The 15,614-nt window shown below is 49.8% G+C and overlaps 2 protein-coding genes across 4 annotated transcripts in view; one reads left to right on the top strand and one right to left on the bottom strand.

Annotated features, from left to right (window-relative positions):
- The window catches only part of LOC128421719 (hematopoietic lineage cell-specific protein-like), a 38,205-nt gene extending 25,727 nt beyond the window's left edge, over nucleotides 1–12,478 (top strand). Inside the window, exons 7-16 of one of the 3 annotated variants that reach the window (XM_053404854.1) lie at nucleotides 1,313–1,423; nucleotides 2,523–2,633; nucleotides 2,808–2,863; nucleotides 3,085–3,154; nucleotides 4,531–4,712; nucleotides 5,625–5,750; nucleotides 6,160–6,520; nucleotides 7,128–7,178; nucleotides 9,306–10,344; nucleotides 11,482–12,478. In XM_053404854.1, coding sequence (XP_053260829.1) covers nucleotides 1,313–1,423; nucleotides 2,523–2,633; nucleotides 2,808–2,863; nucleotides 3,085–3,154; nucleotides 4,531–4,712; nucleotides 5,625–5,750; nucleotides 6,160–6,520; nucleotides 7,128–7,178; nucleotides 9,306–9,442 — 1,205 coding nt within the window. In that variant the 3' untranslated portion in view covers nucleotides 9,443–10,344; nucleotides 11,482–12,478. The remainder of the gene's footprint in view (nucleotides 1–1,312; nucleotides 1,424–2,522; nucleotides 2,634–2,807; nucleotides 2,864–3,084; nucleotides 3,155–4,530; nucleotides 4,713–5,624; nucleotides 5,751–6,159; nucleotides 6,521–7,127; nucleotides 7,179–9,305; nucleotides 10,345–11,481) is intronic. The other 2 variants (XM_053404856.1, XM_053404855.1) reach the window with 2 other exon arrangements.
- Nucleotides 12,479–13,372: 894 nt separating this feature from the next.
- LOC128422900 (olfactory receptor 5V1-like) lies at nucleotides 13,373–14,402 on the bottom strand. Its single transcript, XM_053407520.1, has one exon. The coding sequence runs from the start codon at nucleotides 14,400–14,402 to the stop codon at nucleotides 13,446–13,448; it is 957 nt and encodes a 318-aa protein (XP_053263495.1). The 3' UTR covers nucleotides 13,373–13,445.
- Between the last annotated feature and the right edge of the window lie 1,212 nt (nucleotides 14,403–15,614).

Genomic DNA, 15,614 nt, shown 5'->3' with positions numbered 1-15,614 from the left:
GAGGGGAGAGGAGGCCTGATGGGGCTGGCCTGTTTCAGCAGAGCTGATGGAGGGAGCTCTGCTTCCCAGCTCTATCTCCCTCATGCTGTTTCTCCTGAGATGGCCCAGCTCTTGTGGGTTGGAGCTGTTTCTGTTGGATCAACCCATCACCATCTGATGGATGATTTAGAAGGATTGGATCTGGCACCGCTTTAGCTGTGCATGTGTGCCAGTATCCACACTCAGCAGAGTTACATCTCAACACAGCTCCTTCCTTGGAAGCATCTTCTGGGTTGAAGACACACAGTAGGCAATTGTGCTGGGCCCAGGGGTTAACCCAAGCAACGCGGCCCAGGTCTGGTCCCGAATCCAAGGATTCCACGAGGAGTCAATCTGACCGGGCCAAGGCAGGAAACCAGGATAGGTCAGGCACAGGGTAACAGGCAGGTAGCAGCAATGTTGCTCCCGCAACCTGGGGTGGGGTCCGACAGCCATTTATCTCTGTTGGGGTAATGGCCGGTCCAGATCCCCCGGCGACTCACCTCCCTGTTTCGCCCAAAGGCAAGCACTCCTCCTGCGAGTACTCAGGTCTCTCCTTCTCTCAGACCTCAGTCTCTGCAGCTCGGAAGACGTCGGTGGGTTACTAGACCCAGAGGCCGCCTCAGCCTCCCCTGACCAAACCAGTAGTGGAGCAGCTGTAAGCGATGGCCCAGCTGAAGGCAACGAGGTCATCCCCGCATCTGGAGCCAGGGCAGGTTTAGGCCCCTGACTCGGCCCAGCTGGTGTTTGCTGCAGGGGAACCTGTGCAGACTGGGACTCTTCAGGATCAAGCCCCAGACTGGGTTCAGATGCCGCCTGAGGCAAAGGATCCGGTGCAGACTGAGACTCCTCTGGCTCCAAGTCTGAGCCCAAGTCCCAGGCCATCACAGCAACTCATGGATGCCATAAAGATTCAGTCAAGTGTAGAAGTTTACTTGACAGGCAAATATTGGTAGCAAATATATATAGCCATTCACCACTGCTGTGGTCAAGGAATGCTTAGAGTCCAACAAGAGTCCAAGATTCTCTCTCTGCTTCTTTCACTGCAAGGAGCAAGCAAGACACGCACAACAACTTACGGCAAGTTACACAGAGCAGTTGTTACCCTCTGCACATGTTCAAAGAACAGTTCCCACAGAAAACGTCCTGGCATAGACAGAACAATCTCAGCCTTCTACTACTTCTTAAAACTTCTTCTCTGTTTCTGGAACAAATGATTCGCCCACACACACAGAGAGAATATCCAACAGTCTCTGCAACTCTCTGAAATTCACTAGGTTTCACCTCCTTGCAGATTATGCCGTTGGCTTTGGGGGCAAGTATGGTGTGCAAAAGGACCGCCAAGACAAATCTGCCCTGAGCTGGTCACACAAAGAGGAATTGAAACCCCACGAATCCCAGACAGGTGAGTGTTGAATGCCTCCCGGTTCAGAGAACGATGTGGGTGGAGCTCTTGGAAAGAGACAAGCAAGCCTTCATCGTGTTGTTTAGCCCAGCCTTCCCCAACTTGGTGAAGTCCAGGGATTGCTAAACTCCATCATCCCTGGCTCTTGGCCAGGCAGGCTATGGGGAGTTGGGGTGCAATTACATCTGGAGGACACCTGGTTGGGGAAGGCTGGAGTCCTGTGTTTGAGAAGGATATTGGCAAGCTGGAAGATGTGCAGAGGAGGGCGACCAGGATGATTGAGGGTCTGGAAACCCAGCCTGATGAGGAACGGTTGAGGGAGCTGGGTATGTTTAGCCTGGAAAAGAGGAGGCTGAGAGATGGGAGTCAAAGATCTGAAGGGTTGTCCCATGGAAGATGGAGCAAGCTTGTTTTCTGCTGCTCCAGAGGACTCCCAAACCAATGCTTTCAAATGACAAGAAATGAGATTCTGTGGAACATTAGGAAGAACTTTTTGACAGTAAGAGATTTTTGACAGTTGGACGGACTCTCCCTCAAAAGGTGGTGGATCATCCTACCTTGGAGGTTTTTAAACAGAGGTTGGATAGGTATCTGTCAGGACCACCTTAGCTGTGATTCCTGCATTGCAGGGGGTTGGAGATGACCCTTGAGTCTAATAATAATAATAATGATGATAATAATAATAATAAAATTATTATTTATACCCCACTCATATGGCTGGGTTTCCCCAGCCACTCTGGGCGGCTTCCAACTGAATATTAAAAACAATACAGCAATTAAAAACAATTTTATGATTCTCTGTTAACTATCCATAGCTCAGTTGTTGGGGAACAGAGGTTGCTAACCTCCAAACCACAGGCATGAAGTGCCCCCCCATGCACATTTCCTTCCCATCCCACTATTTTGGGCACCCCTTGAATCCCAGGTGAGGGAAACTGATGCTGTTGTGCCTTGGTGCTGCTTGTGAGCTTCCCAACTGGGCCGCCTGATTGGCCACCATGAGAACAATGGATCCAGCAGCCAAGATCTTCTGATGTGGTCCAGAGCAAAATGGGGCCAGCTCTTTCATCTTTCTGAAATTCACTCATCCCCCTTGCAGATTACGCCGTTGGCTTTGGGGGCAAGTACGGTGTGCAAAAAGACCGCCAAGACAAATCTGCCCTGAGCTGGTCACACAGGGAGGAATTGAAACCCCATGAGTCCCAGATAGGTGGGTGTTGAATGTGGGGTGGGGTGGGGTGGGGAGGGGGTTAAGCCCCTGGAAGAGGCTGTCAAATGTATAGAGCCCATCATGGAGATGGGCTTGCCTTTGTGGAAAGGCTCCTATGGCTTGGTTTCTGGAGGACAATTCATTTCCTCCCTTTCCCCCCTTCCCACATTGCAGATCATGCCAAGGGATTTGGGGGCCGCTATGGGGTGCAGAAGGACCGGGTGGACAAGGTAAGCAGAGCTCGCCCCTCCACCCTCCACCAAAGGCCCTCTATAGGGCAAATAATCCATGCTGATAAGATCCTGTGAGCACCCACGATTGACTTAACAGAGTCTGGTTCTGGGAGAGAATGATGCGCAGCCTCTTGTGGCAAGACTGCCTGCATAGAGGCGAGGAACCTGTGGCATCTCTGTCCTGGCCAGCTGGGTGTACTGTGGACCTCTCTTTGCAGAGCGCTGCTGGTTTCAACGAGATGGAAGCTCCAACTTCCTCATACGAGAAGACAACGCCTGTGGAGGCCGGTAAGTCTTTTCCCAGGCCAACCTGCCTATTTGCACCAGAGCCTTAGCAAGCCGTCCATAGAGGGTAGGTCCATAGAGGCTAGGTGGCTCTAAGTGCCTCCTGCACTACGGGCTCTAGCCTGAGCCAGGGGGCTGGAGAAGGTGCCCCCCGCAAGTCCCCCCAACTCCACGGTCCACTATAAAGTCAAGTGGCATCATGCATGCATTTTGCTTCAGAGAATTCCGCCATACACGCTTGGCTGCAGCTCCATTCTAGATCCATTCCAGCCTTTTTCTTCTGCCTTCGCCTCTCTGCCTGCCTGTATCCTCATCCTCCCGTTGACAGGTTGCTCACATGTGGAAGAGTGAGGGGAGGCAGTGGAGACGTTGTGGGGGGAGTTCCCCACGGGGCTTACACCCCCCACTTGCCAGCCAAGGTAAAGATAATTTTGGCTATGCTCGTGACCCTCAGAACCAACCCTCTGCATATGACGCAACTTGACTGCATATTTTGGAACGTTGTCGGTTGGTTCACTGTGCATTTATGGCCCCCCCCAAGATAAAAAGGTAAAGGGGCCCCTGACCATTAGGTCCACTTGTGACCGACTCTGGGGTTGCAGCACTCATCTCGCTTTATTGGCCCAGGGAGCCGGCGTACAGCTTCCGGGTCATGTGGCCAGCATGACTAAGCCGCTTCTGGCGAACCAGAGCAGCGCACGGAAACGCCGTTTACCTTCCTGCCGGAGCGGTACCTATTTATCTACTTGCACTTTGACATGCTTTCGTACTGCTAGGTTGGCAGGAGCAGGGACCAAGCAACGGGAGCTCACCCTGTTGCGGGGATTCGAACCGCCAGCCTTCTGATCGGCAAGTCCTAGGCTCTGTGGTTTAACCCACAGCGCCATCCACGTCCCTGGTACAACTGTATAGCCTCCTACAAAAGACAATGCGCTTCGCTTTTGGAACCCCTAGATGGGCCCATGTTGCAGTCCTAGGCACCTGCCTCTCCTGTGGCCCTTCGCAACAGAAGTTGCCTTGAGTTGAAGCCACCCACAGCGCCACCCGCGTCCCTAGATATTGCGCCCCCCAAGATATCGTAACCCAATTTTGCATGACGGTTCTTGAGATTAAGGAGCAGGATTCCACCTTCTTTTGGATAAAACTGAGTCCCATTCTGAATCAAGATGGCGGACTGAACCTTTCGAAACTAATTTTAACCACTGATCTTGAAGCTGCACTGACTTCAAAACTGCACTGATTTCTTGTGTCTCTTCGAATTCCTGTGCTGCGTTGGGTACGGGGCTGTTCATTTTATAACAAACTGTGTTATTCAGTGGGTGGGTGGAGGGAAGCCCCCACTGCCAAGTCTTCACCTTGCCCCTTGTCATTGTCACCAGCTTCTGCTGGAGCAGGTAACCTGAGGCAGCGGTTCGAGAGCATGGCCAAGTCAGCCGAGGAAGATAACCGGAAGAGGGCAGAGGAAGAGCGAGCGCGTCGCCAGGCCCGGGAGAAGCAGGAGCGCCAGGCAGCCCAAAAGCAGCTGCAGGAGCAGGAGGAACAACGGGAACAGGAGCAGGAGGTGAGGCCGGAATTGGATAGATCTAAAGGATCTAAAGGATCTGGGACGCGGGTGGCACTGTGGGTTAAACCACAGAGCCTAGGACTTGCCAATCAGAAGGTCGGCGGTTCGAATCCCCGCGATGGGGTGAGCTCCCGTTGCTCGGTCCCTGCTCCTGCCAACCTAGCAGTTCAAAAGCACATCAGAGTGCAAGTAGATAAATAGGTACCACTCCAGCGGGAAGGTAAACGGCGTTTCCATGCGCTGCTCTGGTTCGCCAGAAGTGGCTTAGTCCTGCTGGCCACATGACCCGGAAGCTGTACGCCGGCTCCCTCGGCCAATAAAGTGAGATGAGCGCCGCAACCCGAGTCGGTCACGATCCTTTACCTTTAAAGGATCTAATGATTCTTTTTTAAGAGCGGGCGCACCACTGCCTCCTTCAGTTCCCCTGGGAATGTCCCGGTGCCAAGGGACAAATTGATGATATCCCCTGGGGGGCCCGCACCTCATCTGGACACGCTCTAATCAGCCAGGATGGGCACGGGTCAAGAGGACAGGTGGTGGGCTTTCCTGCTCGGAGGAGTCTGTCCACATCAGCTGGGGATATCCGGTCAAAGTGGTCCAATACTGGACCCGAGGACATTCAAACTATATCCTTGTTCTTCCTGTGTATGGCAATTATTCTGTCCGTGTTGTTTCTTCTTGTTCTTGTAAAATATTATGTCTATCTTTTCCCAGTTGTTGCTGTTCTCCATCATGCCTTGGGCGGAGCTGTTATCCCATTATAAACTCCTGCCTTTTATATGTTTCCAGCTTTTTGTATATTACCTGATCTATCTTGAGTCTACTCTCTGGGAAAAAGGCAGAATATACAATATAATAATAATAATAATAATAATAATAATAATAATAATAATAATTTTATCCTTTCAGGAAACCCAGAGAAGTGAGGAGCCAAGGAGCAAGGCTCCAGCTCCCAGACTCTCGCCAGGGCCCATGAAAGTGGGCAGAGAGGACATGGGCTTGCCCCCTGTGCCAACGCCAGCCCCTCAGCACCAGGTAAGGGCTCACTTGTGCCCAAGATGGCGATACTTTGGGGAACACCAATGGAGAGGTGCCACCCAAGAGGTGTAGAGTGGCCAAGGGGGCTGGACAGTTCCTCTCAGTTTGTGGACTGACCTCCTTGTCAGGCGCTCATCCTACACTCGAGTAGGACCCTGGCAGAGACACATGCCCGACCGGCGTGTTCTCTCCCTCCTGGTCGATCGTTTGGGAGCTTCAAAAGCTTTCTTCAGCCCAAACATCACAGCGACTGATGCCAACAGACACCGGCACACTCAGTGATCTGCAGAGTTTGCGCACCTTGCATGACAGACCTCAGCAACTCAGCATTTTGGCTATTCTACTTAGGTGAATCAGTTTGAGCTGGCAGGGCTCTCATTTTCCTCCCCATATTCCCCATGCCCAGGCAGCGCCAGCGGAGGAAGAGGAAGAGGAACCCCCTCCAGCTCTTCCTCCACGGAGCCTGCTCTGGGGTGAGGGCGTTGCAGAGCCACCCAAGTCATCTTACGTGCCGCCGCCACCACCACCTGCAGACACGGAAAGCCAGGACTACGGCGGTGACTATGAGGAAGTTGGGGGTCCCTTGGACCGCCAGGAGCCTCCTAGCTTGGATGAGGATTACGCCGACGGTGGGGACTACGAGGAGATGCCAGGTGGCCTTGATGGGGATGAAACCATCTACGACAGTGCTCTGGACGCAGACCAGGAGGACTACGAGGAGATCCCGGATCAGGTTCTCAGCAACCGTGGGGGAGCGCCCTTGGCAGGTGAGAGAAAGGAAGGCATTCGTAGCCCTACCTGGGTGTGTCGCCATTGGGGATACTACTACTACTACTACTACTAATACAGTGGTACCTCTACTTACAAGGGACGCGGGTGGCGCTGTGGGTTAAACCCCAGAGCCTAGGACTTGCCGATCAGAAGGTTGGCAGTTCTAATCCCCGCGACGGGGTGAGCTCCCGTTGCTCGGTCCCTGCTCCTGTCAACCTAGCAGTTTGAAAGCACGTCCAAGTGCAAGTAGATAAATAGGTACTGATCCAGCGGGAAGGTAAACGGCGTTTCCATGCGCTGCTCTGGTTCGCCAGAAGCGGCTTAGTCCTGCTGGCCACATGACCCGGAAGCTGTATGCTGGCTCCCTTGGCCAATAAAGCGAGATGAGTGCTGCAACCCCAGAGTCGGCCACGACTGGACCTAATGGTCGGGGGTCCCTTTATCTTTACCTTTAATACATGTTGTAATAATCCAACCTGGAGGATATCAGTGAAGCTGAGGCGGGGGGCAAATGGAGGGCTGCCTTTTAATGCACCTGGCCATGGTAAGTGCCTGGGATGTTCTTTCACGCTTGTTAACTTACCCCACCTTCTTCCCTTGCAGGAGCAAGCCAGGCAGGGCTGTGTGCTCGAGCCCTCTACGATTACCAGGGAGGTCAGTCAAATGTTTTGCATCCGTTTGGGGCTTGGGATGTGAGGGTGGTGGGGGTGGAGTTCTGGATAGATCACCCACAGCAGACCCCATAGAATCACAGGATGGTAGAGTTGGAGGGGACCCCAAGGGCGTACCTAGTCCAACCCCCTTTAATACAATATTGTCATGGAGAGGTTGTTGAGAAGAGGAGATAAGTGGCTATATTATATTTGGGGGAGGGTTCCCTGGTGTTCAGAAAGGCAGGGGCAGGAGGAGTTGGGTCTTTTTTTAATTTCATAAAATGTACACCCCACTTGATTGTCAGAAAACCTCAGAGCGGTTTGCAAAAAAGGGTACTAAACTTATCAGTCGACAGCAATAATCCCAGACATTCGAGATAACCGTAGACTAAAAACAGGTTAAAGCTCACACCAACTTTCTAAGCAAAGGGGTAGGCTTGTCTAAACAGTTTTTAGCAGGCATACTGCCTGAGATCAATAGTCAGGGAGTTCCAAAGATATATAAATGGGTGTCATGCGATACCAGTAGCAGTGCCAGTTCTGCCAATCCACACAAGTGGGCATATGTGGGGCAAGGTGATCTCGCAGGTGAACTGGTCCCAAGTTGTTATGGGCTTTATATATTAATAGTAACACCTTGAACCTGTCCTGATAGCAAGTGGGTGCAGGTGTTATATGCTAACAAGGCCTCATGCCCATCAGCAATCGTGCTGCAGCATCCTGGATCAAGCACAAAGGAAGCCCCGTGTGAAGCGCATTGCAGTAATCCAGCCTTGAAGTAAGCAAGGCACAAACTGCTGCAGCCAGACTTTCCTGATGCAGGAATGGTTGCAGCTGTCAAGTAATGCATCACAGCCGTATATTATGGGTTGGCACCTGCAGGTCCTTGGCCACAAAAGAGCAAGCTTGGTGCACGTCCAGAAGCAAAACTACATGGGTGGGCTTTGTATTTGGAAAGACGAGGGCAGGGGGGCGCTGGACCGATACAACGGAGAGACAATTGGTACAACCAAGACTCCCCTTCTGTCTTCTTCTTTGGCGATCCCTCGTAGCCGAGTAAGATTGTCTTCCATAAACACGGTTTGCACAATGAGTCCATAAGTGACTGTGGAGGCCAATTCTGGATCCACACATCCTTCCACAGTGTGACATTGGTTTCCAGGCAGGAGCTGATCACGGTGAGGGTTTGCCAAGTGGGCCTTCCTCTTAGCACGTTTCTCCCTTGCGTCCTGAGTTTGAGTGTCTTCAAACCTCATGACACCTTTGGTAAAGGCTGTTTAATAATAATAATAATAACAATAATAATAATAATAATAATAATAATAATAATAATAATAATAATAATAATAATTTATTATTTATACTCCGCCCATCTGGCTGGGCTTCCCCAGCCACTCTGGGCGACTTCCAACAAAATATTAAAATACCGCAATACATCAAACATTAAAAGCCTCCCAAAAGAGGGCTGCCTTCAGATGTCTTCTAAAAGTCTGGTAGTTGTTCTTCTTTTTGACATCTGCTGGGAGGGCATTCCACAGGGTGGGTGCCACTACCGAGAAGGCCCTCTGCCTGGTTCCCTGTAACTTGGCTTCTCGTAGCAAGGGAACCGCCAGAAGGCCCTCGGTGCTGGACCTCAGTGTCTGGGCAGAACGATGGGGGTGGAGACGCTCCTTCAGGGATACAGGACCGAGGCCGTTTAGGGCTTTAAAGGTCAGCACCAACACTTTGAATTGTGCTCGGAAACGTATTGGGAGCCAGTGAAGATCCTTTAGGACCGGTGTTATGTGGTATCATCGTCTGCTCCCAGTCACCAGCACTCGCAGGCCCCTGTTTCCCAATTGTTGGTATTTATATTACATTTTTAAAGATTTGCCTTGAGAGAGTCTTTAAACCTATTTTGTTGACCACCAGCATTACGCTTTCCATTTTTAAGTTCAGAATAGAGTAGTTGCTTTGGAAGATGATCATCAGGCATCTGCACAACATGACCAGTCCAATGAAGTTGATGATGAAGAATCATTGCTTTGACACTTCTGTAACCCTGCTGTGGTACTCACACCGCTGCTTGGGAGAGGAGGGAATCCCAGCTGACTGACCCACCCTCTTTTCCCCTCCCCCTTTTTGTCAGATGGGGACGATGAGATTTCCTTCGATCCTGGAGACACCATCACGGACATCGAGCAAGTCGACGAGGGCTGGTGGCGTGGATCCTGCCAAGGCAGGCATGGCCTGTTCCCAGCCAATTACGTGGAGCTGCTGCCTTGAAGCTCTCTGTTGTGATTTGGAAACGCCGCGTGCCCCAGCCCCACTGTGCCCCCACCCCAGCGTCCTTCTGTTTCACACCAGTAGGCTCCAATCCAGCCCCGGAGTGGAGAAGAGCATGCCTTTCCCCTTGCAAGAATCTCCCAAGTCACTGAAATATATACGTGCTTTTCCTTCCAAGTGCAGTTTCCGAATTTGCTCAGGCTGCCTCCGGGCTTGATGCTTCCTTCCTGTTCTTTCTTTCTGGGGGAACCGCAGCTGCCTAATTCAGTTCTCCACCAAATCACAGGAGTGTAGAGTTGGAAGGGACCCTGCGGGTCATCTAGTCCAACCCCCTGCAGTGCAAGAATCACGGCTAAATAACCTCTGCTTGGAAACCTCCAGCAAAGGAAACCCCACCGCTAGATCGCTCGAAGCAATGCAATGATGCACACATGAAAAAACACAGCCGGAAGTTTGAAAATTCTGGGAAGGAGCCAGCGAAGTTCAAGGGCTGGAGAGGGTGTGCAAAACACAAGCTCAGCTGCCTTCCTCTGGGCAACCTCAGATGCTGCATCGCCAGATATTGTGTTAAAAAATTAAAAAATTGTCCAGTAGCACCTTAGAGACCAACTAAGTTTGTTCTGGGTATAAGCTTTTGTGCGCAGGGACCCTTCTTCAGATACAATTGTCATGGAGAGGTTGTTGAGAAGAGGAGGTAAGTGGCTATATTATATTTGGGGGAGGGTTCCCCAGGGTTCAGAAAGGCAGCGGCAGGATGAGTGGGGTCTTTTTTAAAATTTTATAAAATGTACACACCACTTGATTGTCAGAAAACCTCAGAGCGGTTTGCAAAAAAGGATACTAAACTTATCAGTCGACAGCAATAATCCCAGACATTCGAGATAACCATAGACTAAAAACAGGTTAAAGCTCAGGGGGCCACTAGGTGGCGCATCGGAAGATGGCTGACAATAACATCTCTCCGACCCACACGAGGTAATTTGGAGGCTATGATGGGGGTAATTAGCCTCCTTAACCCCCCCAGGATTGTGGGGGGGGGACGGCCCTTGCCTGCTGTGCCCTATACCACCCCCGAATTTGTGGGGGTGGGGGCACTAGGCACAAAGCCCTCCTGTGGGATTCCGGCACTCCTGGACGCCGTCCCTGATTCACGCCGCTAGTTGCAAGGAACTTCAAAATAAACAATTTGGACGAGATAAATTGCACATGCTTCAAGGAAAAAGGGGAGTAAAGACTGCTGACAGAAGAGATCTCTGATAACAAGACAAGAATAAAATATGAGAAGATACGTCAAGATACGGTACGACAAATGACTGAGGGGGGAGGGGGGGGAAAACCTGCCTTCCTTTTTTTTCTATGTGATTTAACAAGAATCCCCTCCCCTAATGAGTCAGAAACTAAGGACTTAAGCTGTGGATTTAAGGCTGTGTGGAGATAAACTTTCAAACCAAAGCAATGTTTCAAGATGAAGCTGGAAAGCTAAGAGTTTTGGAATGACGCAGTTAAAAATGCCGTCGCCATTTTGGGAGGCATTGTTGGAGCTCTTGGGTCTGGGAGGAGAAAGAGAGAAGAGTTGTTTACATATCGTGGATCAACTTCTCGGTGGGACTTAAGAGCGACAGATGCCAAATTTATGATGGAAAGAGCGATGCTATCTACGAAGGAGATATATGGAAACCATCTGGACTTAGTGGAGGAACGGCAAATCCACACAGGATTATTATTCTGCTTATCGGCTTAAGGAGACAGAAGAGATCGTAAAGGAAAAATAGAAATTATATGAACAAGATATGATGTGGAAACACCAAGATAAGACTGGATAGAATTATGAACTTTGTCTGGACTGATTGGGACTGATTTGGACATTAACGCAGTAATAAGAAGATGATCTGAATCCCCCTTTGAATCTTGAAGTATGGGTTCCCCCAACAAAATTTAAAAATTTGGCTTTGTAATTTGGAATTTATGTGATGTGATTTAATTTGATGTGATTGGCCAGTTAATAAAAATTATTTAAAAAAAATAAAAAATAAAAACAGGTTAAAGCTCACACCAACTTTCTAAGCAAAGGGGTAGGCTTGTCTAAACAGTTTTTAGCAGGCATACAGTGAAGGCACCTGCCTGAGATCAATAGGCAGGGAGTTCCAAAGATATATAAATGGGTATCATGTGATACCAGTAGCAGTGCCAGTTCTGCCAATCTAACCTTCAGGTACCTGAAGAAGTCTGTATGCACACGAAAGCTTATACCCAGAACAAACTTAGTTGGTCTCTAAGGTGCTACTGGACAATTTTTTCAATTTTTTATATCGACTGCATCAGACCAACACGGCTACCTACCTGCATCCGGATATTGTGTGTGTGCGATCGCACAGACACACACGCTTTGTAACGTAGGTGGAGGGGAAGCCCTTCTTATCTTTTTGTGTTGCTCATCTTGCAATGCTCTACCAGGGGAAAAACTTGCATAACACATCATATGCAATGTGCATAAAAGGTTAAAAAATAGAATAAAGTCATTTATATTAACTCAAAGCTCTTGCATGTGGTGGGTAGAATATGTCAGCCTTCCACAGCTCTGCAGTCATTTCGGACTACAGTTCCATCAGCCCCATGCGGCTGTGATAGTTGGCGCTAATGGGAGTTGCAGTTCAGAGCATCTGGAGGGCACGAGGTTGGGGGAGGGGGTGCTCTGAGTTGGCGCCTCTCCATTTCGGCGGGTACAGGCTTCAGAATTTGCCACAAAGCAGAATTAAGTGCGTGCTTTCAAAAGAGTCCTCAGGGTTCCTAAGAATACCCACATTGATTCCTCAGCTATTAAAAACAAAGAGTCACTTGTGAAGCTTCCATCACGCTCATTTCCGAAGGTATCACGATCCCTACCTGGCTGTGGGCAGATGCACATTTTGCTTTTGGGTGGCCCTAAAACCTCCTTTAATTCTAGGGCATTGTTCATGTGCGACAGGCTTCCAGGAAGACCTGTTAGCCTGTAGGAAGGCAACTTTTCTGATTCCATTAAACACACAAACACACACACACACATTGTTCACCATGCCTCCCACTGGGGTCTCAGAGCCAGAAAGGAGATCTGGGGCAACCCAGTCAGATGGGCAGGGAATAAATAATGATCATCATCACCACCACCTCATCATAAAAGCCAAGCCAAAGAATCAAATCAAAGTTTACAGACACACCATATGTTTAAAGTGCATGGTTTGTCTCAAGGAATCCTGTCGTTTTTTAAGCTTGCTGGGGTGAGGGTCTGATATGTACAGTAAAAAACAACAATGATGGGTTGAGAAAGTTGTATTTCATGGGCTGTGGCTGGATGAGAGATGGCTAAGTGCCAGGGTGGTAGAGAGCAGTTGGGTAGAGACTAAACAACAAAGATGGCATGCATTTGGCTATATAATGTATGGAAATGCTCTTGCAAACTCTTTGAAATAATTTTCATTTGATTTTACAAGTGTAGAGTTATAACAATACCCAATACATATCCACATTTAGAGATTTCTATGAATCTCCAGACTTCCCACCATCCACTCCATGGTTCCTATTGCCAAAATTTTCAACTGCATACTTTTTCATCATCCTTATTTTATACCTCTCAATATTGTCCATAATATTAGTTGCATTACAAGTGTTACTAGAATCCTGCTAATGTTTTCATCTGCTTACAGTGCTCTCCTAAATAAATTATAATTTCCCCCCATTCTTTCTTGAAGTTTTTATCTTCTTGGTTCTTGAGCTTTCCGGTGAGTTCTGCCATTTCTGCGTACTCCAACATCTTAGTTTGCCTTTCTACTCTGGTAGGGACTAATAGCATCTGTGCGGCAGTCGTTGCATACATGAAAAGTCTTTTCTGCTCCTTTGGGATTTTGGTACAGACTCTGTCCAGTGATGCACTGCTAAGTAAAGTCGGATCGTTTGTGGTGTGAGCCTCCATACTTGAACTCGCAAAGGGGAATTTCCCCAGGGGTGCTAGGCCCATGAGGATTCCCTGTTAGTGAGGGAAACCAAAGCCCTTCTTGAAGCCCCCCAGAACCTTTCTCAGGGCTTCCTTCACCTCCTTGTTGCGGAGGCTGTAGATGACAGGATTCAACATGGGGATGATGATACAATAGAGAGTGGAGATCAGGGTGTCCACTTCCAAGGAGTAGCCTGCACTTGGGCGGTTGTAGTTCACATCGGCCATCCCAAAATAGATGATGACCACAACTAGGTGGGCTGCACAAGTGGAGAAGGCCTTGTGCCTGCCGGTGTTAGAGCGGATCCGAAGGATGGCTGACAAAATGAAGATATAGGAGATGACCACCAGGAGGAAAGGGGCCATGCCCATAAAAACATTCGCTATGTGAAGAGCCATCTCGTTGACATAGGTATCACTGCAGGCGATTTGCAGAAGAGGAGGGACATCGCAGAAGATGTGGTGGATCTGGTTGGCCCCACAGAAGGCCAGGTTGGTGGAGAGCGCGGTGTGAATGGCAGAGTCCAAGAGGCCCCAGATCCAAGTAGCCGTGGCAAGAGGGAAACACACTCTTCTGCTCATCAGTTGAGCATAGCGCAAGGGTTGACAAATGGCGGCATAGCGGTCGTAGGCCATGACGGCCAGCAGGGCACACTCGGACCCCGCAAAGGTCATCAGGAAGAACATCTGGGCCATGCACTGGTTGTAAGAAATGGTGTGCCTCTGGCGCAAAAAGTTTACCAGGATCTTGGGGACAGTGACGGACGAGTAGCAGACGTCCAAGCAGGATAAATGGCTGAGGAAAAAGTACATGGGGCTGTGGAGACGCGAATCCAGCTGGATTAGAGTGAAAATCATGGAGTTTCCCACCAGGGTGATGAGGTAGATGGTCAGAAAGAGGAGGAAGAAGAAGACCTGACCTTTTTGGACCCCAGAGAAACCCAGGAAGATGAATTCAGCCACAAGTAGCGTCTGATTGCCGCTTCTCTCCATCTGAGAGGAGAACCAAGAAGGAAGTGAGATGAATGGGGGCAAAACCAGGATTCATGAATACATGCAGGTGGAATCTTTCCTTCTTTGTGGAGCAGCCAAGACCAAGAGCCCTAGCCTAGCTCTTAGGTTCTGGGCTTCCCAGCCAGAAAGGGCAGCTCCCAAGATGGTTGGGCAACTCTGCTCCCCACTCCCTCCCTGCATTCTAGATTCTATCAACTAACCTTGGCACTAAGAGCAATTGGGTAACCTGGGAGGAGGTTTGGTCCTTGGGCAGGGGGTGGGGGATAACAGTTCTCTTAAGCCATTGGTTTACCATTTTTGCCATAAGCCCTCTGGGCAATGATGACCTCCCTCTGTACAGCATTGGGTGGGCACCAAATCCTTTTTGCTATTTGAACCTCCTGGCTGAGGCAATGCAGGGCTCAGGCGTCCTGTGTTTACCTACAAAAGTTCCCCCTTTCTGCTACCATTTTTGGATCTGTTAGCATTTCTGTAGCAATCACTGAGCAGTCCGATAGGCTATGATTCTCATAATTAAAGTACTGTGGATGCTTGGGTTGTGAATGTGATCCGTGCAGGATGCACGCTCGCAACCCGCAGCACTCGCAACCCACAGCGTCATGTCTGCGCACGCTCGGGTTGCGATTTGGCACTTCTGCGCATGGGCAAAGCGCGATTTAGCGCGTCTGTGCATGCATGATTGCCGAAACCTGGAAGTAACCCATTCTGGTGCTTCTGGGTTTCGGTGGTCCATAACTTCAAAACAAGGCAACCTGAAGCGTCTGTAACCCGAGGTATGACTGTACATAACATAAAACACAACACACAACACAACAACACAACACATCTCTGCTGCCCACTTGCCTCTTAGTGCCCCCCTTGGGAATCACTGACCATGATGGGAGGATGACCAAGAGAACCCTCTCACACCCCCTTCCTTGTCCAAGTGCAACACAACAGCCCTGCAGTGCTGTCAGTGGGCCAGACTCTTCAGTAGCTGCTGTTGCCACAGTCCCACTTACTCTGGCAGTACTTTTTTGTGGTGGGGGAGTGGGGGTGTCTGTTGTAAATCTGCAGCCGATGAATAAGGCTGATGCATAAAACCACTCCGGACTGGGGATGGGCACTGTGTGAGTCTCGGATTGCATTGAAAGGCAAACCTCCCGAGAAACAGACACACTGCGAAATTCACTCTTCTCTGAATTTTGCAAC

This window comes from Podarcis raffonei, chromosome 10 (assembly GCF_027172205.1).
Source record: "Podarcis raffonei isolate rPodRaf1 chromosome 10, rPodRaf1.pri, whole genome shotgun sequence".
NCBI lineage: Eukaryota > Metazoa > Chordata > Lepidosauria > Squamata > Lacertidae > Podarcis > Podarcis raffonei.
Note: the sequence above shows the minus strand (reverse complement) of the source record. Positions and strands in the feature narration are given on the sequence as shown.